This window comes from Exophiala viscosa (genome assembly GCF_022695815.1).
Source record: "Exophiala viscosa unplaced genomic scaffold EDD37scaffold_2, whole genome shotgun sequence".
Lineage (NCBI taxonomy): Eukaryota > Fungi > Ascomycota > Eurotiomycetes > Chaetothyriales > Herpotrichiellaceae > Exophiala > Exophiala viscosa.
In genome coordinates, this window is record NW_026944354.1 from 1,389,880 (window position 1) to 1,416,941 (window position 27,062).

The 27,062-nt window shown below is 50.9% G+C and overlaps 13 protein-coding genes across 13 annotated transcripts; 7 read left to right on the forward strand and 6 right to left on the reverse strand.

The window, feature by feature from the left end:
* Positions 1 to 469: 469 nt before the first annotated feature.
* Positions 470 to 1,395, forward strand: EDD37DRAFT_248611 (GTP-binding protein rhb1). The gene is made up of 4 exons (XM_062810655.1): positions 470 to 701; positions 757 to 896; positions 952 to 1,080; positions 1,135 to 1,395. Exons 1-4 carry the CDS (start codon positions 647 to 649, stop codon positions 1,375 to 1,377), a joined length of 567 nt encoding a protein of 188 aa, XP_062672955.1. The 5' UTR covers positions 470 to 646; the 3' UTR covers positions 1,378 to 1,395.
* A 510-nt stretch (positions 1,396 to 1,905) lies between these two features.
* EDD37DRAFT_621282 (seryl-tRNA synthetase) lies at positions 1,906 to 4,032 on the forward strand. The gene is made up of 6 exons (XM_062815990.1): positions 1,906 to 2,033; positions 2,082 to 2,182; positions 2,231 to 2,301; positions 2,360 to 2,521; positions 2,572 to 3,081; positions 3,132 to 4,032. Exons 1-6 carry the CDS (start codon positions 2,002 to 2,004, stop codon positions 3,714 to 3,716), a joined length of 1,461 nt encoding a protein of 486 aa, XP_062672956.1. The 5' UTR covers positions 1,906 to 2,001; the 3' UTR covers positions 3,717 to 4,032.
* Positions 4,033 to 4,287: 255 nt separating this feature from the next.
* Positions 4,288 to 5,620, forward strand: EDD37DRAFT_676853 (40S ribosomal protein S1; the record flags this gene model as incomplete). The annotated part of the gene is made up of 3 exons (XM_062819584.1): positions 4,288 to 4,301; positions 4,396 to 4,506; positions 4,578 to 5,620. The coding sequence occupies 3 exons, from the start codon at positions 4,288 to 4,290 to the stop codon at positions 5,224 to 5,226; spliced, it is 774 nt and encodes a 257-aa protein (XP_062672957.1). The 3' UTR covers positions 5,227 to 5,620.
* On the reverse strand, positions 5,519 to 6,835 carry EDD37DRAFT_248824 (alpha/beta hydrolase). The gene is made up of 2 exons (XM_062810657.1): positions 6,565 to 6,835; positions 5,519 to 6,497 (listed from the first exon to the last, which is right to left on the reverse strand). The coding sequence occupies exons 1-2, from the start codon at positions 6,750 to 6,752 to the stop codon at positions 5,738 to 5,740; spliced, it is 948 nt and encodes a 315-aa protein (XP_062672958.1). The 5' UTR covers positions 6,753 to 6,835; the 3' UTR covers positions 5,519 to 5,737.
* Positions 6,810 to 8,541, reverse strand: EDD37DRAFT_621285 (tryptophanyl-tRNA synthetase). The gene has a single exon (XM_062815991.1). It carries the CDS (start codon positions 8,436 to 8,438, stop codon positions 6,963 to 6,965), a length of 1,476 nt encoding a protein of 491 aa, XP_062672959.1. The 5' UTR covers positions 8,439 to 8,541; the 3' UTR covers positions 6,810 to 6,962.
* A 322-nt stretch (positions 8,542 to 8,863) lies between these two features.
* Positions 8,864 to 11,183, reverse strand: EDD37DRAFT_646763 (choline dehydrogenase; the record flags this gene model as incomplete). The annotated part of the gene is made up of 12 exons (XM_062817773.1): positions 8,864 to 8,948; positions 9,001 to 9,223; positions 9,273 to 9,497; positions 9,546 to 9,585; positions 9,622 to 9,850; positions 9,895 to 9,950; positions 10,004 to 10,128; positions 10,177 to 10,383; positions 10,435 to 10,639; positions 10,689 to 10,734; positions 10,786 to 11,079; positions 11,134 to 11,183. The coding sequence occupies 12 exons, from the start codon at positions 11,181 to 11,183 to the stop codon at positions 8,864 to 8,866; spliced, it is 1,785 nt and encodes a 594-aa protein (XP_062672960.1).
* A 1,396-nt stretch (positions 11,184 to 12,579) lies between these two features.
* Positions 12,580 to 16,656, reverse strand: EDD37DRAFT_646764 (uncharacterized protein; the record flags this gene model as incomplete). Its single annotated transcript, XM_062817774.1, has 3 exons — positions 12,580 to 12,779; positions 12,877 to 13,642; positions 14,545 to 16,656. 3 exons carry the CDS (start codon positions 16,654 to 16,656, stop codon positions 12,580 to 12,582), a joined length of 3,078 nt encoding a protein of 1,025 aa, XP_062672961.1.
* Positions 16,657 to 18,169: 1,513 nt separating this feature from the next.
* Positions 18,170 to 20,345, reverse strand: EDD37DRAFT_249168 (aspartate kinase). Its single transcript, XM_062810659.1, has 2 exons — positions 18,494 to 20,345; positions 18,170 to 18,423 (listed from the first exon to the last, which is right to left on the reverse strand). The coding sequence occupies exons 1-2, from the start codon at positions 19,974 to 19,976 to the stop codon at positions 18,323 to 18,325; spliced, it is 1,584 nt and encodes a 527-aa protein (XP_062672962.1). The 5' UTR covers positions 19,977 to 20,345; the 3' UTR covers positions 18,170 to 18,322.
* A 308-nt stretch (positions 20,346 to 20,653) lies between these two features.
* On the forward strand, positions 20,654 to 22,617 carry EDD37DRAFT_249182 (peptidase family C78-domain-containing protein). The gene is made up of 2 exons (XM_062810660.1): positions 20,654 to 21,481; positions 21,532 to 22,617. Exons 1-2 carry the CDS (start codon positions 20,804 to 20,806, stop codon positions 22,408 to 22,410), a joined length of 1,557 nt encoding a protein of 518 aa, XP_062672963.1. The 5' UTR covers positions 20,654 to 20,803; the 3' UTR covers positions 22,411 to 22,617.
* A 237-nt stretch (positions 22,618 to 22,854) lies between these two features.
* EDD37DRAFT_646767 (Ham1 family protein) lies at positions 22,855 to 23,900 on the forward strand (the record flags this gene model as incomplete). The annotated part of the gene is made up of 5 exons (XM_062817775.1): positions 22,855 to 23,040; positions 23,144 to 23,217; positions 23,441 to 23,622; positions 23,674 to 23,735; positions 23,826 to 23,900. 5 exons carry the CDS (start codon positions 22,855 to 22,857, stop codon positions 23,898 to 23,900), a joined length of 579 nt encoding a protein of 192 aa, XP_062672964.1.
* Positions 23,653 to 24,642, reverse strand: EDD37DRAFT_249359 (dTMP kinase). The gene is made up of 2 exons (XM_062810661.1): positions 23,969 to 24,642; positions 23,653 to 23,895 (listed from the first exon to the last, which is right to left on the reverse strand). The coding sequence occupies exon 1, from the start codon at positions 24,534 to 24,536 to the stop codon at positions 23,976 to 23,978; it is 561 nt and encodes a 186-aa protein (XP_062672965.1). The 5' UTR covers positions 24,537 to 24,642; the 3' UTR covers positions 23,653 to 23,895; positions 23,969 to 23,975.
* An 883-nt stretch (positions 24,643 to 25,525) lies between these two features.
* Positions 25,526 to 25,924, forward strand: EDD37DRAFT_646769 (uncharacterized protein; the record flags this gene model as incomplete). Its single annotated transcript, XM_062817776.1, has 1 exon — positions 25,526 to 25,924. One exon carries the CDS (start codon positions 25,526 to 25,528, stop codon positions 25,922 to 25,924), a length of 399 nt encoding a protein of 132 aa, XP_062672966.1.
* Positions 25,925 to 26,229: 305 nt separating this feature from the next.
* Positions 26,230 to 26,808, forward strand: EDD37DRAFT_605908 (AhpD-like protein; the record flags this gene model as incomplete). Its single annotated transcript, XM_062814838.1, has 1 exon — positions 26,230 to 26,808. The coding sequence occupies one exon, from the start codon at positions 26,230 to 26,232 to the stop codon at positions 26,806 to 26,808; it is 579 nt and encodes a 192-aa protein (XP_062672967.1).
* Between the last annotated feature and the right edge of the window lie 254 nt (positions 26,809 to 27,062).

A 27,062-nucleotide genomic window follows, 5' to 3' on the forward strand; every position in this document is an offset into this window, starting at 1 on the left:
TGAGTAGCTTACTCCTCACAGGGTATGTGAGACTTGTTCAACCACGTGTAATTAAATGATGCTTGGTCTGCTTAGTACGCGACGTGACTCCTTCGCCGCTTCCCCGAAAGGCGGTCGATATGGTCAGAATGCGGAAGGAACAACGATTGGCCACGGGGATTGTTTCACTGGTTTCCCCGCCGGCAAAATCGTGCTCCAACAAATCCCAAAGTCACTCACTCATCGCGTCGCAGGCAAGTCAAACCCAAACATGATAATGTCGTCGTCCTGTGGGAAATGTCGGTGTGGTTGATCAACATCCGTCCTTTTGCAACCTATCGACGCACAGGCCTGGCTGTTGCCACCAGATTTTACCACTTATAGCCAACTTATTGGCTTTCGCATGTGCTTCCAGAACGTCTCTGTGCTCAGATCTCTTATTTCTAGCTTCGCAGGGAAGCCGTCATACTTTGGGTTCTCATTACATACAAGTTTCTCTATTTGTCTCATTTTCTTACCATCGCCATATGCCATTTCGGTCCTTCGCTAATTGACACTTACCCTTATCCGTATCGAGGGGCTGAAAAGAGAGAAAAAAAGTCCGATCATTCCCTGGAGGACGACCGCCAACCGCCATTGACCTGATATCCTTGCAGTTGCCGCAATCATGGCTCCCTCGGCCAAGCAGCGAAAGATTGCGATCTTGGGCAGTCGTTCTGTTGGTTCGTCTCGATGCTGGTTCGCATACATGTGAACGTTGTTCTAATCTATGTGCAGGGAAATCATCACTTACGGTGCAATATTGTGAAGGCCATTTCGTCGAGAGTTACTATCCTACTATCGAAAACACCTTTAGCCATGAGATCGTCTACAAAGGTCAAACATTCCTTACGGAAATCATTGACACTGCTGGTCAGGTGGGAAATGCACATTTCAGGAGTAGGAAAGACAATCCGCTGACTGGTGGATCAGGATGAATACAGTCTCATGAACTCGAAACTGTACATCGGTATCCATGGGTACTCAATCGTGTACTCGGTCGCCTCAAGACAGTCGTTCGACATGGTCAGAATAATCCGTGACAAACTCCTGAACCATCTGGTGCGTTGCTTCCTGAACGCATGCTCATTTCGTTATGCTGATTGGCTGTTCTAGGGCGCGGAATCAGTCCCCATCATGATTGTGGGCAACAAGAGCGACGTCGATGCAAAGAAGCAACGTAAGGTGACCGCCGAAGAAGGGCAAAATTTGGGACAGGAACTCCAGTGCGGATGGATAGAGACCAGCGCAAGGAACAACACCAACGTCGCCAAAGCCTTCGAATTGATGATTGCCGAAATCGAGAAGTCGCAGGAACCCGATAAGCCTGCAGGCGGCGGGAAATGTGTGGTCATGTGAAGCACCAAGTCGATCATCTCCACGAGAAATACAGGACTATAGTACGAAGATGTTGTCTGGGACATACCGGAAGACTGTCGTCGGTCGCCGCAACGCCCAGTGTTTTGATATGGGCATGGTGTTTTGGTTATGGGTATAGACACTTTTCATCCGGGTCAGATGGGGGCTGTCTTGTTTGGTCGCTTGTTTGGAGTCTGGTTCGATGTCTATGTGAGATTCTAAGTGTACTTGTCTTTCTTGATCATGAATGTACTTGTATCGCACCATATCGGCGATTGCTTCTTAATGAACACGTATTCAACGGGGATGCCTCCAGAAAACCTCGTTTTCACTATCGTATGACTGATAGCCTGATCACCGGCGACGTCAAGTGTATGACTCCTCCCCGTAAAAGTATTCTGCGACCGAATCGCCGAAAACCCGCATTGTGGACGAAATTGATGAGCGAAACATCGGAGTCACTCATGAGGCTCCGAAGTTTACATGCGGGGACGGAATAAATACTGGATGACTTTTAGGGGCGCCCATGCACACACGTGCGACCACGAACACCTTTACAACTTCTTCGACCTGCTATAGATTTGCTCCTTTGCTTCCTTCTGCTCTCCCTTTCCTCACGAAATCATGATTGAAGTCCAAGATCTCATTACTTCCCGGTAAGAAGTGCCAAATTCCGTGGCATACCTCTGCTGACCAGTGCTCAGAGGGGGAGATCCCAAAAAAGTAGTCGAGAGTCTACGGAAGAGATATGCTCCTGCAGAGATTGTCGACGAGGTCATTGCTCTCTGGGAGGATGCTTACAAGAGTTTGTATCCATGCTACATTCACAGGTTCCTGCTGACTCTTCATCCAGCGCGGTATCAAGCCACGCAAATCGGCGCAAAGATCAATGCTGTCCAAAAGGAGATTGGCAAGCTGAAGAAAGTACGTTCCTGGCTGCACCACGGTCCTCGGAAACCCAGCATTGACATACTGTCATCAGGCCAAAGAGAATGCCGACCACCTGTTACAAGAGAAGGCAGACCTTGAGAAAGAGAAGAAGAAAGTGGAAGAAGAGGCCGCCGAAAAGGAGAAGGCCAGAGACCGGAAATGCAAAACGATCGGCAACTACGTGCACGAGTCGGTACCGGTCAACGACAACGAGGTTAGGCACACGCAGTGTGTACATGAGACATGGCGCTGACCGGGCAATAGGACTTCAACGAAGTCGTCAAGCAATGGACACCTGAAGGCGTGACGGTCGAAAAGCGAGATTGCCTTTCCCACCACGAAGTCATGACGCGTGCGGAGGTCTACGACGGCGAACGAGGAGTCAAGCTGGTCGGACACAGAGGGTACTTTCTGCGGAAATGGGGTGTCCTGCTGAACCAGGCGCTGATCAACTACGGTCTACACTTTCTGGTCGGTAAAGGCTACGACCCTATCCAACCTCCTTTCTTCATGAAGGCCGAATACATGGCCAAGACGGCACAACTGGAACAATTTGACGAAGAACTGTACAAGGTCATTGAAGACAAGGATGCCGAGGACAAATACCTCATCGCAACTTCCGAGCAGCCGCTCTCAGCGATGTACGCGGACGAGTGGTTGACGGAGAAAGACCTGCCTATGAAGTATGCCGGATACAGCTCCTGTTTCCGAAAGGAGGCCGGTTCGCACGGCAGAGACGCCTGGGGTCTGTTCCGAATACACCAGTTTGAGAAGGTGAGGATTTGCCTTTCCGGAATTATTGGAAAATGCTAACAACGGACTAGATCGAACAATTCTTGTTTGTCAAGCCGGAAGAATCGTGGCAGGCGCTCGAAGACATGAAGAGCACTGCCGAAGAGTTCTACCAGTCCCTGAAACTTCCTTACCGAGTAGTTGCGATTGTCTCGGGCGCATTGAACAACGCTGCTGCCAAAAAGTACGATCTCGAGGCATGGTTCCCCCACCAGGGCGAGTACAAAGAGCTGGTCTCTTGCTCGAATTGCACGGACTACCAGACTCGCGAGCTGGAGATCCGGTATGGCCAGAAGAAGGGAGCTATTGACGCGAGGAAGACGTATGTTCATGCTCTGAACGGCACGCTGTGTGCTACGGAACGGACGTTGTGCTGCCTGCTTGAGAATTACCAGAAGGAAGACGGTTTCGAGGTGCCTGCTGCTTTGAAGCCGTATATGCCTCCTGGAACTCCGGATGTCATTCCCTACACGAAAGATCTGCCCAAGGATACAACTTCGGCCAAGGCAAAGCAGCCCGCGAAACCCAAGGCAGATGGCGCGCCTGATGGTGGACCGAAGCTGAACATGCCGGCTGCGGAGAATGTGGCAGACAAGATGAAGGACATGAAGGTATGATGAGGATGAGAAGAGCAAGATGACAGAGAGCATGTTCGTTTGGCCCATACAACGACGTTGAGTCATGAAGAAACGCCTGACCAGGAGTATGAATAGATATGCTCTTAAGACGTCTATAGAAGGACTTTACAGCCAAGGATATGTTGACGTGCACGTATTTCGCCGCATAGACTGCCCTTCCTTGAAGACATTGTTTCGTTTGCCCCTTTCTAAGTCACCGCTGTCACAAGGAGAGAAAAATGACATTGGCCATTGATTCGAATTTTGCCATGTTGGCACCAACGGGAGGTATTCATACGCGAGGTACTAGCTTAGGATAAAAAGGTTTAGACGGTTGCCCAGAAACTGCACATTATTCCTTGTGCTCTGCCGTACATTGGTGAATTACATAATCCATACCCACAACTCAGGCCAAGACTTTCAAGCCCACAGTTGGTTTTTTCGTGACTGCGATCTGAAGCCACACCACACCTCTCTCAAGACAAGCCAACAATCATCCTTCCTTCACCACAACCAGCCTCACCGATTGCATCGCATTGTACCGCAAAGAAGGTACAACAAGGTCGCAATCATGGCTGTCGGAAAGTGAGTCAACACAGTCCCTCGATCGGTTCTTTCTGCATGCGACTGTTCATCATCTTCAATGTTATGGTATACTGACTTTCATCTTCCTCTGCAGGAACAAGAGACTTTCAAAATCGAAGAAGGGTCTCAAGAAGAGAACCCAGGACCCTTTTACCCGAAAAGACTGGTACTCCCTTAAGGCACCATCAACTTTCAACACCCGAGAGTAGGTTCACGATCCGATCTACAGAAAGAAAATTGAAGCATTGGTGGAACAAACACTGATATACATAATAGTGTCGGCAAGACCCTCGTCAACCGAACGACCGGTTTGAAGTCCGCCAACGATGCCCTCAAGGGTCGCATTTTCGAAGTCAGTCTCGCAGATCTGCAAAACGATGAAGACCACGCCTTCCGCAAGGTCAAGCTCCGAGTCGACGAGGTCCAGGGCAAGAACTGTCTGACCAACTTCCACGGTCTCGACTTCACCTCAGACAAGCTCCGATCCCTGGTGCGCAAGTGGCAAACCCTCATCGAGGCCAACGTCACTGTCAAGACCACCGACGACTACCTCATCCGCCTGTTCGCCATTGCCTTCACCAAGCGACGACCCAACCAGATCAAGAAGACCACCTACGCTGCCTCGTCACAAATCCGCGCCATCCGCAAGAAGATGACCGAGATCATCCAGCGTGAGGCCACCTCCGTCACCCTCGCCCAATTGACCGGCAAGCTCATCCCCGAGGTCATCGGTCGTGAGATCGAGAAGAGCACCCAGGGTATCTACCCTCTCCAGAATGTCCACATCCGCAAGGTCAAGCTGCTCAAGGCTCCCAAGTTCGACCTTGGTGCCCTGCTCGGTCTGCACGGTGAGAGCACGCAAGATGATGCTGGTCAGAAGGTGGAGAGAGAGTTCAAGGAGCCTGCTCCTCTGGAGAGCGTGTAAATGGGGGATGTGTCATGATACGATGGGTGTGAGGAGAAAATCTTTCTGGGATACCAGAACTCGCAGACTTCGGGACCATGCTAGCATCTAGCTGCTGGTCACGTCGTGGCGGTCTTGCGCAATAGAGGCAGATTGATAGCGCAGTCGTCTTTTGCCTAGGGGTTTCATGGTGCTTGTCATGGCCTTGTGGCGCATTGCATTGCAATATTGCAAGAGGATGTGATGTGCTTATGGTAGAAATAGCCCCGGCATAGCATTTTTGCAAAAACAAATTCATTGAAACTTGAAAACGTTACCCTTTTTCCTTACCGACGTTCTTGTTCTATTCGGGGAAAAAAGTGCCTGGCGAAGGACAGCCTCGTAAGAGGATCGCCTATATTGTCCATCTAGCACGAGCATTGCAGCCGGCTTACGAAAGGACCGTCTATCATGTCCGTCCAGCATGAGACTGGTCTAGATGTTGTCTATACGAATCTCCTTCCTTCTAGGTCTATTGGGCTTTGTAAAGCGCTCATCGTTCATCAACTACCCTCGTGATCCACTCAACAACACCCTTCCTAAACTCCTCAAACTTCTCACTCATAACCCAATGCCCACAATCACAGTCCAGCACCTCGAACTGAGGAAAGAACCGTCCGATCAAAGGCAGCGTATCGTCCGCGACATAGTGAGATTTCGTCCCTCGCACAATTAACGTGGGCCCCTCGAACCTCGCCTCGTCTGGATCTTTGAACGGGAAATCCGCCATCGCAGGCAAGCTCTTGGCCAAAGTGTGCAGCGGTATACGCCATCTCAACTCCGTCTTTTGAGGATGTCTGTGTTCACCGTGCTTATGCTGGTGTTCGGCACCACCAGGTGTCGTTTTGACCAAGTTGGTCAGGAGAAATTGACGGATCGCTGTGTCGGATTCGTACTTTGCCAGAATCTTGTCGGCCTCGCTCTGTTTGGCGACTGGGGGTTTATGCTCCTCGATTTCACGCATCGCTTTGACGTATGTGCCGAAGTCGCTTTTGAGGGCAGCGTCGACGGGTGCGTTGTCCACTGGGATCAGCGCTGAGTATTTTGAGGGGGAGCGCAGGGCCATTGTCATGGCGACTTTTGCGCCCATCGAGTGGCCTATTAGTGTGGGTTTAGAGATCGATTGTGCGGAAAGCAAGTGCTCGACATCCTCGGCCATGCTTGTGTAGTCGTGCACGGGGGAGTGCGGGCTTTCGCCATGGTTGCGTAGGTCGAGGGTGTAAACAGGCCGGGAGAGGTCTTTGGCTAGGACTCTGGGCGCATAGCGTTAGCAAGGTGTTTTTGGACGCGTTCCTGGGAGTTGATGGGAGTGTGCCTTACTTACTCATCGTGCGATTGTTACGCTGGGAGCCGAAGAGGCCGTGCATGAGGATTATCGATGGTCCCTTGTTGGCTTGCTCGGGAGGGTCGTGTCGGTGGAATGCCAGGTCGACGACATCGCGGCAGGTATTGGTCGTGGAGAATGGCCGGCGAAATGGTTGCGCATATGTAACGCGTAGGCGCCGCATTGCCAGGACTTGCAAGAGGTGCTGTCTTATGAAGATCTTGCTCGTGGAGGTGTAGCTGCAATGGAGAGTTTGGGTATAATATTTACTATGGTACAAAAATATTCCGGCTTCTCGGGCGGATGACGTCGCTTATAACCGGGGAGAAAATCCCAATACTATAGGTACAATTCAGCCTCGTGAGCTAGACATGGTGTGTACAAGACAATCTTCCTAAAATTTCTGTGAAGAGCCTTTTCTGTCAGATGAGATTCGGTAAGAGCCTGCGTATGTCTGGCTGATTCCCTGCAGAGCTTCTAGAATAGCTTGCTCTCGCCTCTGAGCGTCGTCCGCATTGGACTCTGGATCTATCGGATCGACGTCAAAATCAGTGGTATTGGACTCGGCGTCGGCATCTTCCATCTCGTCAATAGTTGGTGTGTCGAGTCGTCTCGTGAGTGTGTTTAGGCCCAGCGACTCCCGTACCTCTTGCATCGTGGATTTGGCTTTTCGCTCAGCCTTTCCGGCGCCTATGGAGACCTCCTCATATAGAGTCTTGTTTCCGGGGTCCATCAGCTGCAGGAATTTTTCCCGGATGCCGCTCAAACATTCAGCAATGTTATCGGCCACCATCTCCTTGAGACCACGCATGGTCATATGCTGCAGGTCTTTGGCGATGGCGTCTGGTGTTTCCGAAATTGTCGTGACATGTCGCAAGATTTCGATCAAGTTGGAAACACCCGGACGTCTCTCCGGGTCATAGGAGATACCAGGTTCTGAGTCTGTGACGGCGGCTCTTATCTTGGCATGAATCTCTTCATACGAATCAGTTATAAGGATCCTGGACTTCGGATCCGGGTCCGATTTTGACATTTTCTGTGTCGGGCGCTTTAGTGACATAACCCGCTTCGCGGGAGACAGCGTCGCCGAGGGTACCCTGAAAACATCCCCACGGTCCGGACTATTCCTGACATGACTGTTGAACCCTCTGGCTAGTGTCCGGGCGAACTCGATATGTTGTAATTGATCCTCCCCAACGGGTACCAAAGATGCTTGGTACAATAAAATATCAGCGGCTTGGAGCACTGGATACGAGAAAAGACCAAGTTTGAGCTTTGCTGTAGCTTCCTCACTGTCAAGATTGGCATTGTCAGGAAGATTGAGCTTGCTCTTCCATTGAGTCATGCGTGACAGATAGCCAGTAGATGCAATGGTGCTCAATATCCACATCAATTCGGTATGATAGCTTACGTCGGATTGGAAGAATAGAGTGGTCTCTCGGGTGTTCTTCAGTCCAATTGCCAGCAACGCAGCATAGGACTCCTTTCTAAGGCGAAATCGGTCAGGCCCAGATGCTTCAGCCGTCAGAGCATGCAGGTCCACTACAGAGAAGTATTGTTCGGGCCTCTGCTTGCCTTTCAAGCTAGGATGAGCCGAGTTGTCGTGCAGTAATTTCCATTGCCGGAGGGCACCGAGATAATTACCCAGGTGTGGTACTCCTGTGGGCTGAATTCCGGAGAAGACCCGCGTCCTCTCGTGGAACGGGTGGAATGGCTCAGCATTGGTCCGTTCGGCTTGCTGAATATCCTTCCCACTGGTGCCCTCTACCGGTCGTTGATCTGGGCGTAAAGATTTATCGCTATAATATCGACATTGACTCGTCCCTAGCATTGACGATCTCAACGCTCCGCGACGGATGCCTGAGAGCATCGAAGAGGTCCAAAATGAGCGAACGCGTGCAAGAGGCACGCATGGATCAAACACAGGGACGTCAGCAGTACCGCAGGCGAATACAAGAGATCATGAAGATGCTAAAGGAAATGGTCAGAGGATGGAGCGGAAAAGGCTGAACTGACCATACGAGATATCGGCCAAGACTTGTAATTTTCCAAGCTTTACACAGGCGGAATTGCGTATCGTGATCGTTTTGTTTACACTAGCTATTTCAACCTCTTCCAGGTTGTCTTCTTCATCAAATCCTCCTTCGCATCTCATTCGGACCATATCACGCCGCATATACCATCTCAAAATGCTATGCTTTCTGTCACCACGTTTACGGTTCCCTCTGTGTACACCGTCTCTACGCCATGACCCAGGAATTCTGTAGCGATGGTGGGCTCTGATTCTTCGACTTCCTACAACTTTGCCATCCTATTGGCAAGGCGTGACTCGACCCAAGTCTCCTTGATCAGATCTGCCGCCTTCTCGCCAATGGCGTACCTGGAAATGTCAGCAAATTCGGGCCGGGCCTTCTTCTAATGTCGGTACGTACGCTGGCATTTGTGTGTGGCCGCCATTCAAGGTTGGCATCACACTACAATCTGCGACTCGAAGTCCTTTGACCCCACGTACTTGCAGTTTTGGGTCAAGAACAGCCGTCTTGTCATCGGATTGTCCCATCTTGCATGTACCTGCAGCATGATAGCACGTGGTTGCATGCTGTTTGACATGCGGAATCCAGTGCTCGCGGCTGGTGAAAGTATGATGGGCCAGATCTGAAGCTGCTGTCAACTTTCGTCCATCAAGCATACGCCATATACTTACTTGCAGGCCATGATCCTTTGATAACGTCCTTGGTGCCAGCTCCTTTCATAACGATCTCGTTTCCAAGTCGGCACCCTTCAGTCAGGACCAGAACATCCAGCGGATCTGAAAGGTAGTTGCAATCTATGATTGGGTTGTCCAGAGGATCCGTGGATTTCAAAGTCACTGTGCCCTTGGAGCGTGGCGAGAAGAGTTCGGTGATCATGGCGAAGGCATGTTTCTTGTCTAAGCATGGTTAGTCTCGCAATCTTCACCATTGAGAAAGGACCATACCTATTGGAAGGTCGTCATATTGTTTCGGGCCACCATATAACTGTTCCAATTGTCAGCACAACGTCTACTCGAACACGGCCAGGAAACTCGCCTCAGTTGTGAAGAATTCAATATTGGGCTGGCTTTTCGTTAGGCCCATCGGATCGCGACCTTGCTCCCTCTTCGCATCTTTCCACAAGGGTTCATCTTTCAGGCGGTCGTCGAGTCGTGCATAAGCAAAAGCTCCAAAGGGGAAAGTCGATAGAACGCCTTCTTTCTTCTCCTTGTACAGCATATATGAGTTCATGGCCGCGTCTCCATGGTACCTGAACTGGTCAGTGGAGCCGGGAGGACATGCAGATTGCCTTACGCCAGATGGTCATTCGTCAGACCGTCCTTTGCGACCTCATAAAATACGAAGACGATCTAGCAACAGGTCAGCTTGCGAAATGTCTCAAGCCACAAGAGCAATTACGCACAAGATGGTCGAGCAGATTCTTCCCAACACCCGGTGAGTCGACCAAACATTTGATGCCCAATTTCTCCAAGTCGTCCTTTGGACCGATGCCTGATCGAAGAAGAATTGCCGGCGAGCAATAAGTACCTGAAAGTGTCAGGAGTCGCATCCATCATCTGGAATGGGAGCAGTCACCTCCGGATACAATTACTTCTTTCCTGACTTTCACGTCTCTGGTTGCTCCTGTCTTGTCCACGAGAGTTACGCTGGTGGCTTCCAACTGGCCATTCTGTTTCTCAAAGTTAATCTTATCCACCAACGTCTCGACCACGATGTCGATATTATGCTTGTGTTGGTCATTAGTGACAAAATCGGCGCCTGTGGTCCTGATGCCTTTATGAACTGGATTGCAAGATCAGCTGATTGTCACCAGATACTGTCTGAGTGACACACCTGTCCGTGGAGCGTGGCCGCATCCATGAGCTGTTTCGCCATTCGTGAACATGTCATGCACTAGTGGCATCCCAGAGGACTCAAATGACTCCAGCACCAACTTGGAGATGGGGGCAAGATCATGCGGTTCCGTGTGAAGAGGGCCATTATAACCATGAGCTTTCTCGTCGGCTTGAAACCATGGCTTGTTGTGGAACGTCTCGGACTGCGTGGCGTCAGTCGATATACCCAGCAAAATCCACGAGGATGCCAACCTTGCTCATGTACCGGAACATCTCATCGCCGGACCAACCTGGTAATCTGGACGCATTCAGCAATGGCTCTCTCCAGTCCGCGATAGGTCGGCCTTACTTCCAGTCATCATAATCCTGTTTGCTTCCACGAATACACAGTGTACCATTCACACCTGAAGATCCACCCAGGAACTTGCCCCGGCTGAGCTTGACTTGTCGTCCATCTACACCTTGCATCGGCGACGTAACGAGGTTCCAATCCGTTTCACTGTCAAAGTTGTTTGACCATCCACCAGTCATGTGGACATTCTCCAGATCTTTGTTGTGAGGTCCAGCCTCGACAAGGAGTATTCGAGCATTGGTATCCTCAGCTAGCCGCCCTGCCACAACACAACCCGAGGTACCGCCACCACTATACAGGCCTGGTCAGGACGCGGCTCAGGAATGGCCAATGGACAAAACTTACCAGACGATGAAATCGTACTCTTCTTGTCCAGTCTGTCGACCTGGAGACATTGCTGCGGTTTGTTGTTGCACGTTCCGAGAAAATGAATTCCGAAAGCAATCTGCTGAGGTACAAGAGCAGGCAGAGACCCGGCTGGCCTCGACATATACTCTGGGGTCCGGCGTGCGGAAATGTTCCAGGGTTGACACGGCCCAATGATACATCTTGGGGTTAAGTTAGGGTGACGCGGTACATCCTTCTGCAAAGGGGCCCCCAAGCGGGGCTCGCGTGTGCCGCAATGCCCCCAAGCCCCAGACTCCAAGCACAGATCGAGCACCTTTATCGGATCTGCAATTGGCCCGTTCAATCACATTCCCCCGCAAAGTTTTGCCCTTCTGCCATGGGTAAGGAATTGCGGAATTGGTTCCTTTCATCCTTCCGGTCAGGGTCGCCGACCAATCTCCGTGGACTTAAACCTTGCTCTGGCAATACCTGCATGCGTAGGACCTTTCTCGTCAAGCGATCTCGTATGGGATGACGAACATATCGCAGATGTTGTTCACGTACTACGACACTGTTGTCCTACTATATGAGATGCATCAATCTACAGCCAGGGTTACTCTGAACTCTTGTTTGTGAGAGTGGACGAAAGGCTCCAGTGGGCCACGGAAACCTCTGTACAGATTCCAAAACATACAGGTTTCATAGCAATTGGAGATCGACCGGAGCGTATGTGGTGGACAAGTCATGATATGCGAACGAACATTGGAGCTCCCAGGCGTATCACGGTGTATGCCGGCACAACGATGTGTTCGCCAATGAGTATCTCGTCGTTTACGGGTGGGTATAATGTGGTTGTATGCATGCACTTACAATGATGGTTCCAGAATCTATTGCTATGAATACCGCGGCCACTCGCCTTATACCACGACCTGCACTGGCTGCAATACCACATTGATTTCATAATCATCTGTCCAGGACGGGAAGTAGTATCGTTCCGTACTCGATCTGGTCAGTTGCACACACTGACTGTATGAGGCTAGGATCTTCAACAATGTTGATGGAATCAACGTGGTCAGCTTAGGACATGTTCTTACTCGGCACGCTATACTTGTGCCCTCCAGGTAAGGCTTCGATGTATTTCCAACAGAGACAAGGTGATAGGCCTCTTACCATTGTTTGACAGACCAGACATGCTGAGATCAACAGTTGTTCTTACATGACGAAGTATACTTTGCTCCCTGATATTAGAAGCACCTTCAGAGGGCCCATCTACCATCGACCCCTTCGGCCTTCGTACTATAGCTACATGTACATGCATGACGGTCCTCGAATGTCTCACGCTGGCTCCAGCCTCCCACCATATCCACCGTCTGAACGGCGTGTCATAGCGTACTGTAGCGTACTGTAGCGACATATAGCCCGGTTGTGCACCGTGCCTAAGACCAGTCGTGCCGCCACGCCTTCTCACCAAGGATCATCCGTCGTCCTAGACTGCTCTCTTATCTCACTCATACCAACACCAACCTGTCTATGCTTCTGCCTTTCCATGAGACGCAACAGATCCGTCTTGTCCTTCGCAGACTTGTTAAAACCGAAGAGACGCAATTTGTCGTCCAGGTCTTTCTCAAGAGAACTGAAGTCTCGATCCATCTTGCCTGCTACATCTATTGAGAGCATCATAGTTAGCAATCCGAAGACATATAGACATAACATGGCCCAATAGGCTAGGCATCGACTCTCGAGGGGAGATGAGACACATACCAAGTTCCTCCCACTGCCAAAGATTGGCCTTCATGCCCACCCCATAGAACTGCCACTTTCTCAAGAACGCAAGCCAGACTTCCACAACACCCGGTTCCCCGTCATAGATCGTAATAAGGCGCTTCATTGTAATTCTTTCAAAATTCTCCTGCGCCTTTTTGTTCACGAAATTGCTTTTCAAGACGGTCCAGCGTTCCGTGCGTTTGGGCAATGGCGCGGGCCCTGTGGCGGGTAGACCCAGGTAGTACGCCGCGCGAACGCAAAAGTCCGCGTAGAACTCGAGATTGCGGACGCTGTAGCTGCGTAACTGGAGCTGGGCGACGGGGACGCCGTGGGTCGGCGCGTGGCGGAGGGGAGTGCGGTATGCGGCGAGCACGTTTGGAGGGACTAGTGGCTTCGATTGCTCAGATGATGGTGTGGTTGTTTCTTGTTCGGTGGCTCGGAGTCGGGGAGGGTCAACGGCCCTGGAATGGGACTGCTTTTTGGGGCCGCTGGAGGGAGGTCCTGTGGCCGTGGTGCGGTTCGACGAGATCTTCTCGGTCTCATTGCGCTTTGTGCGGGTGACTGGGGCACCGGGGGTGGAGGGAGACGCAGAAGGTTTCTTCTTCTCAGGCTCATCTTCTAGGTTTTGGATTTTATGCGAGCCGATTTCAGGCATGGGGAAGCCTGCGGTGATGTCTTCGCCTTTGGCGCAGCGTGGGAGCCCCGATGAGAAATCTCGTCTTCGAGGTTGAGCGATTCGACATTGCGTGCGGAGGGTGGATGTCTGTAGATGAGCGGACGGTTAGCTGGATATTGGGTGCAATGATGAAGATCGGAAGAGCGTGCAGTTTTGTCTGCGCAACCTCGTCCTGGTTGATGATGTTCATACCTTGCACGGTCGACATGCTTCAATAGCTATCCGGAGACATCGTGGGGTTGACATCTCGCTGAAACAGTCCCTGCTGATTCGAAACTGGAGGTTTGAATCCTGGGATCTAATCGAACTTCAATGCCAGATCGATCGAGGGCGTAGCTGATTGTGGTGGGTGTGCAGGATCCAATGTGGACCTTGTTCTTGTGTATGAGGAATGAACACGGGAAACTTTTTGTGATATAGCAAAAGGTCACGTGCACGATTGGATTGGCTAACCAGAACCACCGAAGACAACGACCACCGTCCTACGTTGAAACAACTCTCTTCATCTTCACCTACTGATGCAGTGTCCTTCTACATAAGAGCTCGACTTCGGTCGGGGGCATACTTTGCATTGCTGCGCAACTACTCTAATCGTTCTGCATAACCATACATGCGGTACTTGTGATGTTCTTCTCAAACAATAGTCCCCCATTCCGTCAGTCGTGCAGCCCATATCGTCGTCAAAAATGATGAAAGGCATGATAACCAATTATGAAAAGTCATAAGCTCTTGACATCGTGTCAGCCCAAGCACTGATGACACTCCTCATCTGTCTCCCCTTCGACAAGCTCTCACATTGTGGGCTTGGAACACCGAAGACCTCCCATCATGAATATCCAATCCATTGTCGCTAATCAAGGCAACCACAGGATGGAACCTCACCCTCCTCGCTCGCAAAATCCAATAAGCATTATGTACCGGGACACCGCCAAACCGTCAAATTAAAATCGTGAAGTAAAACTTCGACCTCCCAGTGAAGGTCGACGAACATGATCAGCAGACATCTGAACAGAAGGTCCACCAATCCTTTCAAATCCTTTCAAGATGTCGACACCGTCGTCGTCATCAGCAGGATCATTTTCGAAGGAACCAAAATCGAATAGATCATGTTCATCAAGAATGGTAACAGGCTCCCTCGAGCTCTTAAGCGGAGATCCTGATAGACTGGCGCGTACACCAGGTTTCAATAGACTACCTCGAGTGGGTGTCTTTGCGTTGAGTTTGTAGGAGGTTCCAGCCATCTCTGAGAGAACATTGGTCGTGGATGCTCGTGCCAATGTTGGACGAGAAACAGAACCTCTCATAGGCGATGAGGCAAAACCAGGCGTGAACGGCGTCATACCAATCGCCGGATCAGAGAAAATCTCGAAAGATTCCTCCATTGTCCCAAATGACGACAAACTTGACCATTTCAATGGACTATATGTGTCAAAGTCGAATTGACCAAAGCTCTTCATTGGGGAGTTCACAAAGTCGTTCATAGCCTTGCGATGGAGGTGCAGTTGGGTGTTTGGAGATACTGAGGGAGGAGGTCGTGCTGGCTTCTTGAATATAACCGATGGAGTAACAGGGTTCAGTCTGTGGCCAGGACTGACTCTGACAGGCGATGATGAATGAGCCATCTCGGTAGCGTGATTGCTGAATCTAACATTGCTAGGTGTAAGATCGTGAGAAGAGCTGCGAATTCGAGCAATCTCTTCTTCAGCGCGGCCCTGCTTCTTTCTCAACGGTTCAATGTCCAGCTCAGACGTGAGCACTATATTATTCTTGTTCGGCCGCAGTGCAGATGACTCGATGGAAGAGAAGTAGCCACTGTCGTCCATCTTCGACAAAGATCGTTTTTGTCGATGTACCGAAGCAGGACGTTTGATGCGCGTGGTAGGTGAAGATATGTTCCGACGATGGTTGGAAACGCCAACGGGAGGTGATGAGTTGATCGCGTCAGGCGGAGACGATTTTGGTCCTGCCGGAAGCGCATGTGTCTCGAAGTCTGCCGTCTCTGGCTCATTCAAAGCCGGGTCTGATGCAGGCAGCGTAGCATCAGATGACAGTTCAGGTAATGCAGGGGCTGTATGTGGTCGTGGCGGCTCGGTTGACTGAATAATGAAAGGATTGGGCACCAAAGCAGCAGAGAGCGGCGCGGCAAGTTTCTCAGGTTCTGGGCGCATAATGTTGGTGTTTATGGTCATGTGTGACATGTTGTTTCCCCGTCGATTCTTGTCCTTGATGAATTGACCTTCCATGCCGGGCTCAATAACCCAGTAGCTTCCCTTGCCGGCATCGCCCTTTGGTCTCTCCTGCTTTGTGAAAGCCTTGTGGAGCGACAGGTTATGTCGGATACTATTATGCCAACTTTGCTTGGTATCTTCACGATAATATTTAAACGTGTTCGAAATCCATTCGTAAATTTGTGCCAGCGTCAGTCGTCGGTTCGGTGCTCGAAGGATAGCCATGCCAATCATCTGGGCATAACTATAGGCAGGCTTGTTCCCATCATCCTCAATGGCAGGCATATCTTCAGGTTCGGGAAGCTGTGTGATGATCTCCTCCTCTTGACGAGCCTTTTTGTACGGCGGCTCATTTACCGTTGGTGCATCTGAATATGATCTCTTCAGCGGCATTTTGCGCATGTATGAGGGTTCTGGAAAGTCGACAAAATGGTCGTGCATCGTTGGTGGTGGATAATTTTCTTGTTCGAACGTGTCGAAATTGCTGTTGAAGGTGGTGAACATGGGTTGCTGCATCATTTGTACTGGGCGAAAGTGTTGATTCGTCGCCATGTGATGTCTCTTCGGTGGTGAATCTGTGTACATGTTTGCAGCCGTGGGTGGAGGAGGTATTGGGATGTAATTGAGTGCTGCATAGTTTTGTCTCTGTGGTGACATGGGATGGCTCTTCAAAGGCGACATCTGGTGGTGAGGAGACATCATGGGAGCGGTAAGGATGACTTCTGGATGCCCAGGTGGATTTCTCATCGGCTGCAGAGGCATGGCGGATGGTTGGAGATGTGGTCGTGGTTTCTGTGTCGGGGATATGTTGGAAGGGAGCGGCATCGGATCTTGGTAGATCTGAATATACGGGTTCGGACGCGTCGACGACATGGCGACGACTGTGGTAGGGTGTTCAGATATACCAGTAGTGACAAGTCGGTGGTAGAAGTCGCGTCGAAACGAGGAGTATTCGTCCCATTAACCAAATTTGAGATTGCCTGGGATTGAAAGTGCGTGGAAGGTAAGATGGCTCGTCTAAGCCTTGACTTAACGGATGACAGAGGGCCCAGCACTTTTGTTAAGAGAATCCGGAGACTCTGTAAGCAAGGAGAAATTTGATGGACGTCAGAGTCGAGTGCTTCGTGGAAGCTAGGAGGTGGATGGACGGACGTGTCTGTGCGGAAGAATTGGAGGAGGGAATCGATCGGATCCAGGCTGCGGTGGGTGGATTCGAGGGGCCGAGGATGATGGTGAAAAATGTCGACTGCGTGCTTTGAGGTGGCAGTTATTTTCTGCTCTTCGACAAGACTATTGAGGTATTGTAGGGTATTGTGTACAATGGATCGAAAAGAGGTGTTGTTTACTGTTTACCACTGTAGGAAGTAGAGAAGTGAAGTAACGTGTAATGGGTGGGTGAGTGGGCGTTATGCGAGGTAGGACGAAGCGTGGAGTGATCGAATCGATGGTGGTGGTGGGCGGCTAAGTTTTAATGGAAGATGGGAGGGCACATGGAAGACCTGGAAGAGCTGAGAGGGACCGAAGGCTTACTGTGGTGGTCAAGCAGGGAAAAAGGCGGCACAGTTCGGACCAATGCTCCAATGTCAGCGCCTTTGGAATGGAGAGAGAAGAATTAGACATGCCACCCAAGCATTGAATTTCAATGAGGAATCATTATGATTGAGTGACGCGCAGCCGTGGTTTGGTTTTATCCTATTCAGGTTTAGTGACTTGGCCCCAGACGCGGTCGTGTCCCAGTTCCCGTGATCTCAGCTTCATCCACCACTGGTCTACCAAACTTCGACCAGGAAGAGCTGAGTATCTCCATCCAATCATCCGCATCTCGATCCAGGAATTCCTCTTCAATGCCTTGGTTCCAGGTTATTTGTGTCAAGTCTATGCTGCGGGAATGTTCCCCCACAGACTCATCATTGGCTGTGATTGCATGTCTCCTTGCCTTGACTCGACTGATCCGACGCGATCCAGTTATCCAGGAACAAGGTGCTTGGAAGAAGCATCCATTCACCCATGGTCCCATGCCGCCACTCGCCAATCTCAATAGTCATATGATATCCCGCTGCCACATCAGCATCCAATCATGGCACTCGTGTGTCAAATATCCAGGCACTTCCACAGTATCCCCGTCAGTGCGGTGGCAGTACGGGAAGATCACTTGGGGCGGGGCATGGCGTTTGACATCAAGTCTGTCAGGTACAGAAAAGGCTGCCTGTAAAGGTCTTGATGGAGCTTCTTGAATTCAACTTGACAGCTGTCGCCTGCTGTGGCTCTATTGAATTCGTATGGACTCTAATTAACCCGCAGACAGCCATCGACATCATTCTGAATATCGTGGGACCACCCCAAATGAACCATTTTCAATATGCTTTCTAGACCCATTTTTGTCTCAGGCACATGCCCTCAATTTTGACCTGCCAGAGGAAGACCACCGGCCTGGGAGACCGCCCAATCTATACCACGTGTGGCGTATGTCATATGCAAAACTCCGGCAAAATGCTGTACTATGTCGCTGATATTGCTCGAAGAAAAAATGCAGTACTGTTTATGCTTCCAAGAAAGTGAACAGATTTGTGTGTAAGATGTTCAACGCCCGGTCCGCATCGCGCTCCTCTATCACACACGAGATGTTGATTTCACTGGCTCCTAGAAAGACAATCGTCAGCACGGTCAGGTCGATCACGCAACAGTCTGCTGTCGGAGACTCTGCACGTACCTTGTGAGATCATTTCAATGTTCACGTTGTTCTCGCCAAGGGTCGAAAACATCCTTCCGGCGATACCCATCATGTTCTTCATCTCTTTGCCCACGAGGCTCACTATGGCCATCTCGGGAATGATGTCAACGGTGCCATAGCTTTGAAGCTCTTCGATGGCGCCGCGAAGGTCTTGATCCACAATTTGGTAGTCGTCGTCCCCTCCGCCCGTGTACAGCGGAGCTTCAGAGTGCAGGGCCATGGACATGTTGACCTCACTGGTGGAAATCACGTCGACTGACAGCCGCCACTTGTCCAATGTGGCGAAGATGCCGGCGAAGAAACCGTGGGAAAGCGATCGTCGATTCGAATGGATGTTCATCACCAGTATCTTGTGTTTCATCGTCACCGCCGTTGGGCGCTTTGGCTTCCTCTGCTCCGCTGTCAAGACAGTGGAACTTCGTGTCCTGAAGAGCTTTGGGTCATGTCCTGCAAGGGCAGAGTGTAGCTCGGTTGGAGTATCAGGGTAGATGATGGTGCCTCCTCCTCTGGGGTTCATGACGTTCTTGATGCGTATCGGTATCCGTGCTCGAATGACCTGGTCCATGGTGGAAGGATGGATGACTTCGGAACCGTAGAATGTAAGTTCAGCGGCCTCTGCGGGACTGATCTGAGAGATCAGCCTGGCGGTAGGGACCTTGCGAGGATCAGCGGTGAAGATTCCATCGACTTCTTTCCATATTTGCAGTTCCTGCGCTTTGACACCAACTGCGACCAACGCAGCGCACAAATCGGTGTAGCCTCGACCCACTGTGGTAAGCAGTCCGCGAGGAATGGCACCAAAGTATCCCGTGATCACGGGCACCTTGCCCGAACTATGCCGTAGTCGTTGACCCAGTGCCCTGGCGACGTTGTCATAAAAGTGCTGATCAAGGCTGTGCGCGACTTTGAAATCGATGATCTCGGCGAGGTCGACATACTCGGCTTCGACACCTCCATCCTGCAAGAGTGCAGTCATGAACCGGCAACTCAGCTTTTCGCCCGTGCTCATGACCTTGTCTCTTGATCTGGGGCTGGTTTCCCCCAAGGTCTGAGCAGCTTCCAATATTCGTGAAACCAAGGTGCATTCTGCCTCAATCTCGTCTTTCAGCCTTGCACGTATCTCCTCTGATTTTATATATGACTGGGCTGTCTCAATATGATCCAGCCGCACATCTTCTATCAAGTGTTGAAACTCTCTATGATTTTCGGCCTCGGTCGCTGCTCGTAATAATCGGTTCGTGGTACCTGCGGCTTTGGTGCTGCTCGACCGTGCGGAGCAGACAATGGCAACATCGTTGCCGACCGTACTCGACTTGACCACATTGACTATGTCCTGAGGGAATTTGCCGACACTGGTACCGCCGAACTTGAGTACGTTTGTGGCTCGGGGTTTGTGGAGGTTGGTTCCATTGGTGACTGGTGTCGCATTGTCGAGACCATTAGTCGGTGCGGCGGAGGTCATGATGGGAGTAGAGGGGGATATATGTGAGCGCCGTATGACATTCTTCGTTATGGGTATAAGGAAGAGAAAGAGAGGGTGAAAATGACTCGAGAAACTTTTAGTTGACCGCTGAAAGAATGTATGGAGGAGGATTATGACTGCTGCCGTTGCCCGACTCCTATGTGCCAAAACTGCGCATCACATCAGCGGTGGCAGATGTCCAGCCCTTTTTCCGAGTCATTGGCGGCGGGCAGAATTAAAAAAATTGAACGCGGGGCTGAATGGCCAGTAGAAAGGCGGTGAGAATGAGAAAAGAATTGCGGCCGATTTCGGCGAATGAGATCAGTCCATCTATAAGTAGCGTCATTTCTCTATGCACGCAATAGAGAGAGATGCAGCTCGTCTACAGAAGGTTGCATTTAGACGTGATACAGCATTCATGTGCATACACCGGTTGACGCATCACATACTGACCAGGCCATTCCCGCCAGCTCTGACAAGCAAGGCTTTGGGACGACGGAATCGTCGCCATGACTCGTGTTTCTGAGGACACCAAAGACTACCAAAGTTGATTTCACTGATTCGTCTTGGCATCCGTTCAGTTCTTATGCGAGTCATTCACTCATTATCCATGACCTCTACCAGGAATCCCTTGTTCACTGCAATGATCGCTCCGCCACATTAGACACGTCTCTGTCCTCGTCGCTGCCGATATTGACACGGCTGCAAACAGGTCATATCTTGCAGTCAATCACCAGATGGGCTTCCAGATCCCATAAAGTTGTCTCGTAACCGTGACAGGATGATGTGGCGGGTTCGATAGTCCCTTGTTTCAGGTGACCCTCATCATGGCACGCGAGTATCAAGAGCAGCGACTCCGATGTCCCTTCTGTGCATTCGGCAGTCTTGACTTTGACAAGTTGGATGATCATGTTCAAAAAGTTCATGCTAATCAACAACATGGGGATGACATGGGAGCACGTCCCGACACAAATCAGCTGAGCGACTTCGAACTTGCTCAGCTTCTTGCTTTCGAGGAAGCTGGACTCCCTTCCGAACTTGCGTTACCAGACCGGCCCGTCGTTCCTGCTATCAATGGCACGAGAAATGTGGAAGGAACAACACCGTCTAGCCCCCCTTCATCCTCTGCGCATGGCAACGATGATGGACAATGGGTGGAGTGCGTATGCGGCGAACGTGTCCACTGCCTTGAGCTCGATGCACACGCCGACATGCATGCCCAGGAAAAGCTTTCCATTGGGGAAGACGACTTGCCCTCTGTGGAGCTGGCTACCCAGCTGTCTGCCAACCACCAACCTCTAAGAGATGTCTCTGATTCTTTTAGCACGAATATCCCCAGATCACTGCGAAATCACGATCAATTACAGCCAAAGACACCTCCAAGCAACGGCAGAAGACGGATTCCATCACTTAAGGAGGTCTTTCTGGGTAGTCCGTCGTCTCCAAAGAGAAAGTCTGCCTACAGTGGTGTATCCGCACAACAAGGGAAGACACGGCGTTTAGGGGTGAGTGTGCAGATGACCAATGCTCTGAGTGCCAAACTAATCGTGTACAGAGAGCAGAACTGGGTCCATATGCACACGAGCATCAGATGCCAAGTTGGTTACGTCGAATGTTGGAAGAAGGAGCCAAGGTCACCGTCACTAACAGGATTGGACCTGATGGTGCCTTGGTACGGGTCGAGACCATTGCCAATGAAACACCAGATCTCGTCCCCGTCCTTGCGCGTCTTTCTCAGCTTGATAAAACGGTGGAACGAGCATTCTATTGCAATCCTGAAGTGCGGCATGTATGCAAAATGCCAAGAGAAGGAGGGTTCTGTGGTTACCGCAATATCCAGATGCTGATATCTTACATCCGCGGTGCTCGTGTCAGTGGAAGCAAACATTTTCGTGAACGACTGCCTTCAATCTTGCGAGTCCAAGACCTGATCGAGGAAGCCTGGGACAAGGGTATCAACTCAACCGGGCGGGTAGAGACAGGGGGCATTCGGCTAACTCGAAAGTACATCGGCACTCCCGAAGCGCAGGCATTGTTCACGAGTCTCAACATCCCCTGCGAAGCAACTGCCTACACAAGCACAGGCGATGTTGACGCGGCGGACATTATGCTTTGCGCGGTCTGTGAATATTTTGATGACGATAAGACGAAGGACAATGTGGACAAAGTGGTCATCACCGAGAAACCACCAATATACTTCCAGCATCAGGGCCACTCCATGACAATCGTTGGTGTCGAAAGCAGGGTGGATGGCGGTGTGAATTTGGTTGTGTTTGATCCTATGTTCAATCCGAGTCCTGCTCTGAAGAAGCTTGCCATGGCTCCTAACACGTCGCCTAAGGGGTCGACACCGGAAAAGCTATTGAAAGCGCATCGACGAGGAGAAAAATACCTTGAGAAGTATCGTGACTTTGAACTGCTGAAGCTGAAATGAGGGCGGGCTCTAGATGGGAAGCAGGACATTGTGTGGGCGTCAAGAATATCATTCCAAGCTAGCATGGGTCATGGCGTATCTCTTTTCATTGCATAGCGTTAGGCGCAGGAGGATTCATAGATATACTGCATGGTTTCATCTGCATATGGTCAATGGTGTTACATCCTGGATAAACATCTTATGAGCAAGGCTATGTATGTCACCCTGTCTTGCCTTTCCGAGCTCTCATATCGTAGTCCCTTGTATTTCGGCGTCTTGCTCCTGCTGGAAAAGTGCCAGCTCCACCACATGTCATTTTGATAACAGTTTAATTACTACACGATCGCAGGTTATCTCACCAGCCATTTGCACAATATCACATATCTTCCCCTTTTCAAGTCCTTTGACGTCAATTCTGAGAGAACATCACACTACTTAATTCTTCTCAAGCAAGATTTTTCAATCATGGCCAAACCACGCCCTACAACTCTCAATTTCATCACCGGCAACGCCAACAAGCTGGCCGAAGTACAGGCTATTCTAGGAGAAGTCAAGAACCTGATTCTGCAGAGCAAGAACGTCGAAGGTGCAGAGATTCAAGGGACGATCGAGGAGGTTGCAGTAGATAAGTGTTCAAGGGCGGCTGTAGCGGTGAGTACCGATGTTTAATATGTGCGAGACGCTCCGGTTGCCTGTCAGCAATCGTTGTTGTCCATGCTTGAATGCCGGATTGAGACTAATGACAGATATCCAGGTCAATGGACCGGTACTCACGGAAGATACTGCATTGGAATTCGAAGCGTTGAAGGGCCTGCCGGGACCGTACATGTAAGTTTTAAATTTACATTATTATCAATTATTGCTACGCCGTCTATCTCTCTGCGTGGATAGGAGTGAAAAGAAATGAGCCACGGACTTCGACGAGAGATGATCGCGCCTACATCACACATGCTCGTCAAGAGCATGGCGTTTCCCTTGTCCCTCTCTATCCTTGACCAGGTTTCTAGCTTCATCCTGCCTGCCAGACACTGATTCTCTACCCTTCCCACAGAAAACACTTCCTTGGGGCGCTTGGGCACGAAGGGCTGAACAACCTGCTTGCTGCGTATGACGACAAGACCTCATATGCGGTATGTACGTTTGCGTACTGCGCTGGACCGGGACACGAACCGATCCTGTTCCAAGGACGGACTCGGGGCAAGATCGTGCCGGCGAGAGGGCCAGGGCATTTCGGTATGTTGGATCACTAGGTTTTGTGTTCTCGATGCTGACTGGGTATGATAGGCTGGGATCCCATCTTTGAGTATGAAGGCCAGACATATGCTGAGATGGACAAGGCTGAGAAGGTATGTCTTCACGCTGCCTAATGGGTCGTTCAGCGGCTGGCCTCCCCCCTTGAATTTTGCGAGAGGCAGTGTGTGCTGACATCTGTGCAGAACCGGATATCTCATCGCGGCAAAGCACTAGACAAGCTGAAAGCATGGCTTGCTGGCGGTAGCCTGGATCCTTGAGAGTGCGGCATATCAGCGACCCGGGTGGATCATAGACGGTTCGTAAACAAAACCTCGCTGAGGCTCACGCTGTCTTCATTCGCCGTGGTCCTTGACCCAGATCTTGACCCATTGGATGATCCTCTCTGCGTTATCCTCGATATCTTCAGCTTCCACGCTCTTCAACTCGACCACCTGGCCCTCTTCATCCCACGCCTCCTTCGCCTCTTCAGTCACCACACCAAAGATCTCGGCATCCATGTTCTCCTGCACCTTTTCGTCCTTGTAGCCTCGTGACCTGAGTCGGTCATAAAGTATGTTCGTCTCGTCGCACCTCAATACAACCACCAAGTCCACCCACCTTACTGCAAACCCGGCGGTCGAGTGCCAGTCGATGATCCAGCCACCCTCGCCGTTGCCGTCGGAGATGTCTTTTTCGACTTCGTCCATAAGTTTGTCCTCGTCCACTATCAGGGTTTGCAGGTCTTCATCATAACCTGTGTGGCATGTTCGATCTTTGACAATGTCGTTAATGGACAGGCGCTTGAGATTTAGGGCGGGGGTGGACTGAGAGGCTAGACTGAGGATTTCATTGCAAGTGGTGGTTTTCCCCACGCCGGGTGTTCCTGCGATCAGGATATTTGGTAAAGAGCGCATCTTCGGGTTGAATGACTACTATCAATGCGGTCGCACGCATACGAGAGGGCCGGTTGCGAGAAGTGTATTTGCAGGATTGGCTGCACCCATTCACAAGTCCATCAACTTTTTTTCTGGACGGCAGTCTGAAGTTTTGCGGGTAAATTTCCTCTTTGGGACTGGCATTTTTTTTACGGTGAAGCACAGCCTGTCTACTCTTTCTACCAGGATTCCCGAGTCTACACTTCTCAACGTCACCTTCTCCATAAGGCGGGCGGCAGGGTCTTCTAATATGCGTCGATTGGCGAAGTAGGCTCAGAACAAGCTCTCAAGCAGAGACGGGGTCGACTTGTAGCGTAGCTGACGTTCGATGGCTTTCCTCTGGGCGGCCTTATCTGCACGGAGGCAACACAGGTAAGTTTGAAACATTTGCAACATCAGAAACGTGTCCGGGAACAACCGCTGTGGTACTCGCGAAAAGAACAAATCGCGAAACCCATTCTGCGTCAATGAGTGCACCGAGTGGGAATTGACGAAGTGCCTTTTGTATGACACAGTCAAACATGAAGCCACAATATCGCGGACCACACGACCAGCCCGAGTCCAGACGCCTCAAAGCTCAGAGCCATCTCGTCACAGCAGCATTCGGCGGCCTCGTTCTCTGTCCCGTAGATTTGACAGCCCCTGGCCTTCGCATTCTCGACTCGGGCACAGCAGATGGCTTGTTCCTCACTCAAACTCGCTCACTACTAGCCCATCCAGACTCCGCCACGCTGATCGGCACGGACATCGCGCCCTTCGAGGACAATGTGCACAAACCGGAGTACATCAAGCGGCACTAGCAGGACGTCAATGCGGAATGGCCAGACGAGTGGCAAGGATCATTTGATTTCATTCATCAGCGTGCGGTCCTGTCAAACACTGGTGGATACGATGGTGCAGTCAAGGCAACCACGAGACTAGCTAAGCTTGTCAAGCCAGGCGGCTAGATTCAGTTGGTGGACAGCTATATGTCGAACGATGCATACGAGGACAGCGGCTCGCCACATTTGAGAATGTTCAAGACGATCGGCCAGTTCCTCGCCAAGTTTGGACTGAACACCGATGTCTGTCGTCAACTGGGTAATCTACTGCGTGCAACCAGCGAGATATTTGATATCGAGCAGAAAGAAGCCTCAATGAAGATTGGCGTTAATGCAAGGAGCGAAGAAACGAGACAAGCAGGCAGAGTCTGGCTCAGTGGGATGAGAATGGCCATTGGGACAGGACTAGGAAAGTTAGGTGATGCCGGTCTAATGACTGAGGCGGACTGGCACAGATTGATTGATCAAGTTGAGCACGAAGCTGAGGCAACTGGCTTCGTCCTGAGATGGTGGGCTGCCTGGGGTAAGCGTAAGGCTTCTATATAAGCAGCGAAAACCATCGATAGAGGCAGTACCATTGCCAGTGCCAATTTCAGTGCCTGTGCCGAGGTCTTCGTAATCAAAGCACTGCCGGCTGAGCACTTCACCGGTGACCCCGACTTAAGGGGCCCGCTTCAAGAACGAAGTCTCTTGATCGAGGGAATATCTCTTTACGGTACAATGCAAGCAACATAGTCGTTCAATCACATACTAAACCCTGGCAAGTTGCCTTGACCATACAAGGTCGGTCTGCACCAAAGTTACATATACTATCACTCCACATAACGTCGTGAAAGTACTGTCGAAGCAACATGTCCAACCGTCTAGGCCTGACCCCACCCCAAGATCTATCCGAATCTCAAAAGCGACCACACGCCTTATTCAGCGAATACACAAACCAACGATACGCCAGATCCCCACGAACATCTCTCGATGACGGCACGTTAATCGGCCCCTTCGGCATCCTCCTGCACCACCCACCCGTCGCAGAGTCAATCTACAGCTTAATCAAAGCTCTCCAGACCATCCCGGGTTTATCATCGTACGCAAAGGAAGTCGTCATCGCCGTGGCCGGGGCCCGCGCGAAATGCGCCTACGAGAACTACGCGCACGCCATCATCGCGAAACGTGTGGGCATTTCTGAGTCTGCACTAAGTGAGATTCACGCGGGTAAATGTCCAGACACGTTAACGGAGGAAGGCAAGGCCGCATTCGCACTCGCTACGGCTGCTGGAGACCCTGGTGTCGTCGACCAGAGTGTCTGGGCTAGGACGGTTAAAGTGTTGGGCAAGGACGGTGCTGCGGCAGTGGTCCATTATACGGGATTCTATGCATACGTCAGTACTATCTTGAATGGATTTGACGCCAAGGTACCTGAAGATGCCACGTAGCCCAGCATGGAACCGTGTGGTTGGGACATGGGTGGCAAGGCTGGCCCTTCAGGGGCTCCAGGGGCTAGCTTTGACTTGCTTGCCTGCTTCCAGGAGAAAAACTGCTGGGCTCGTTCACGGCGCAGGTACTAGGCAGATCAATGAGGATGTATTTGTCTCTGGATTGCTCGCTTGCATTCATGAATGACAACAGCCACGCTACCGCCCGTTGCTATGCCCAAAAGATATCAAAAGACATTCTCGCTTGCCTGCGC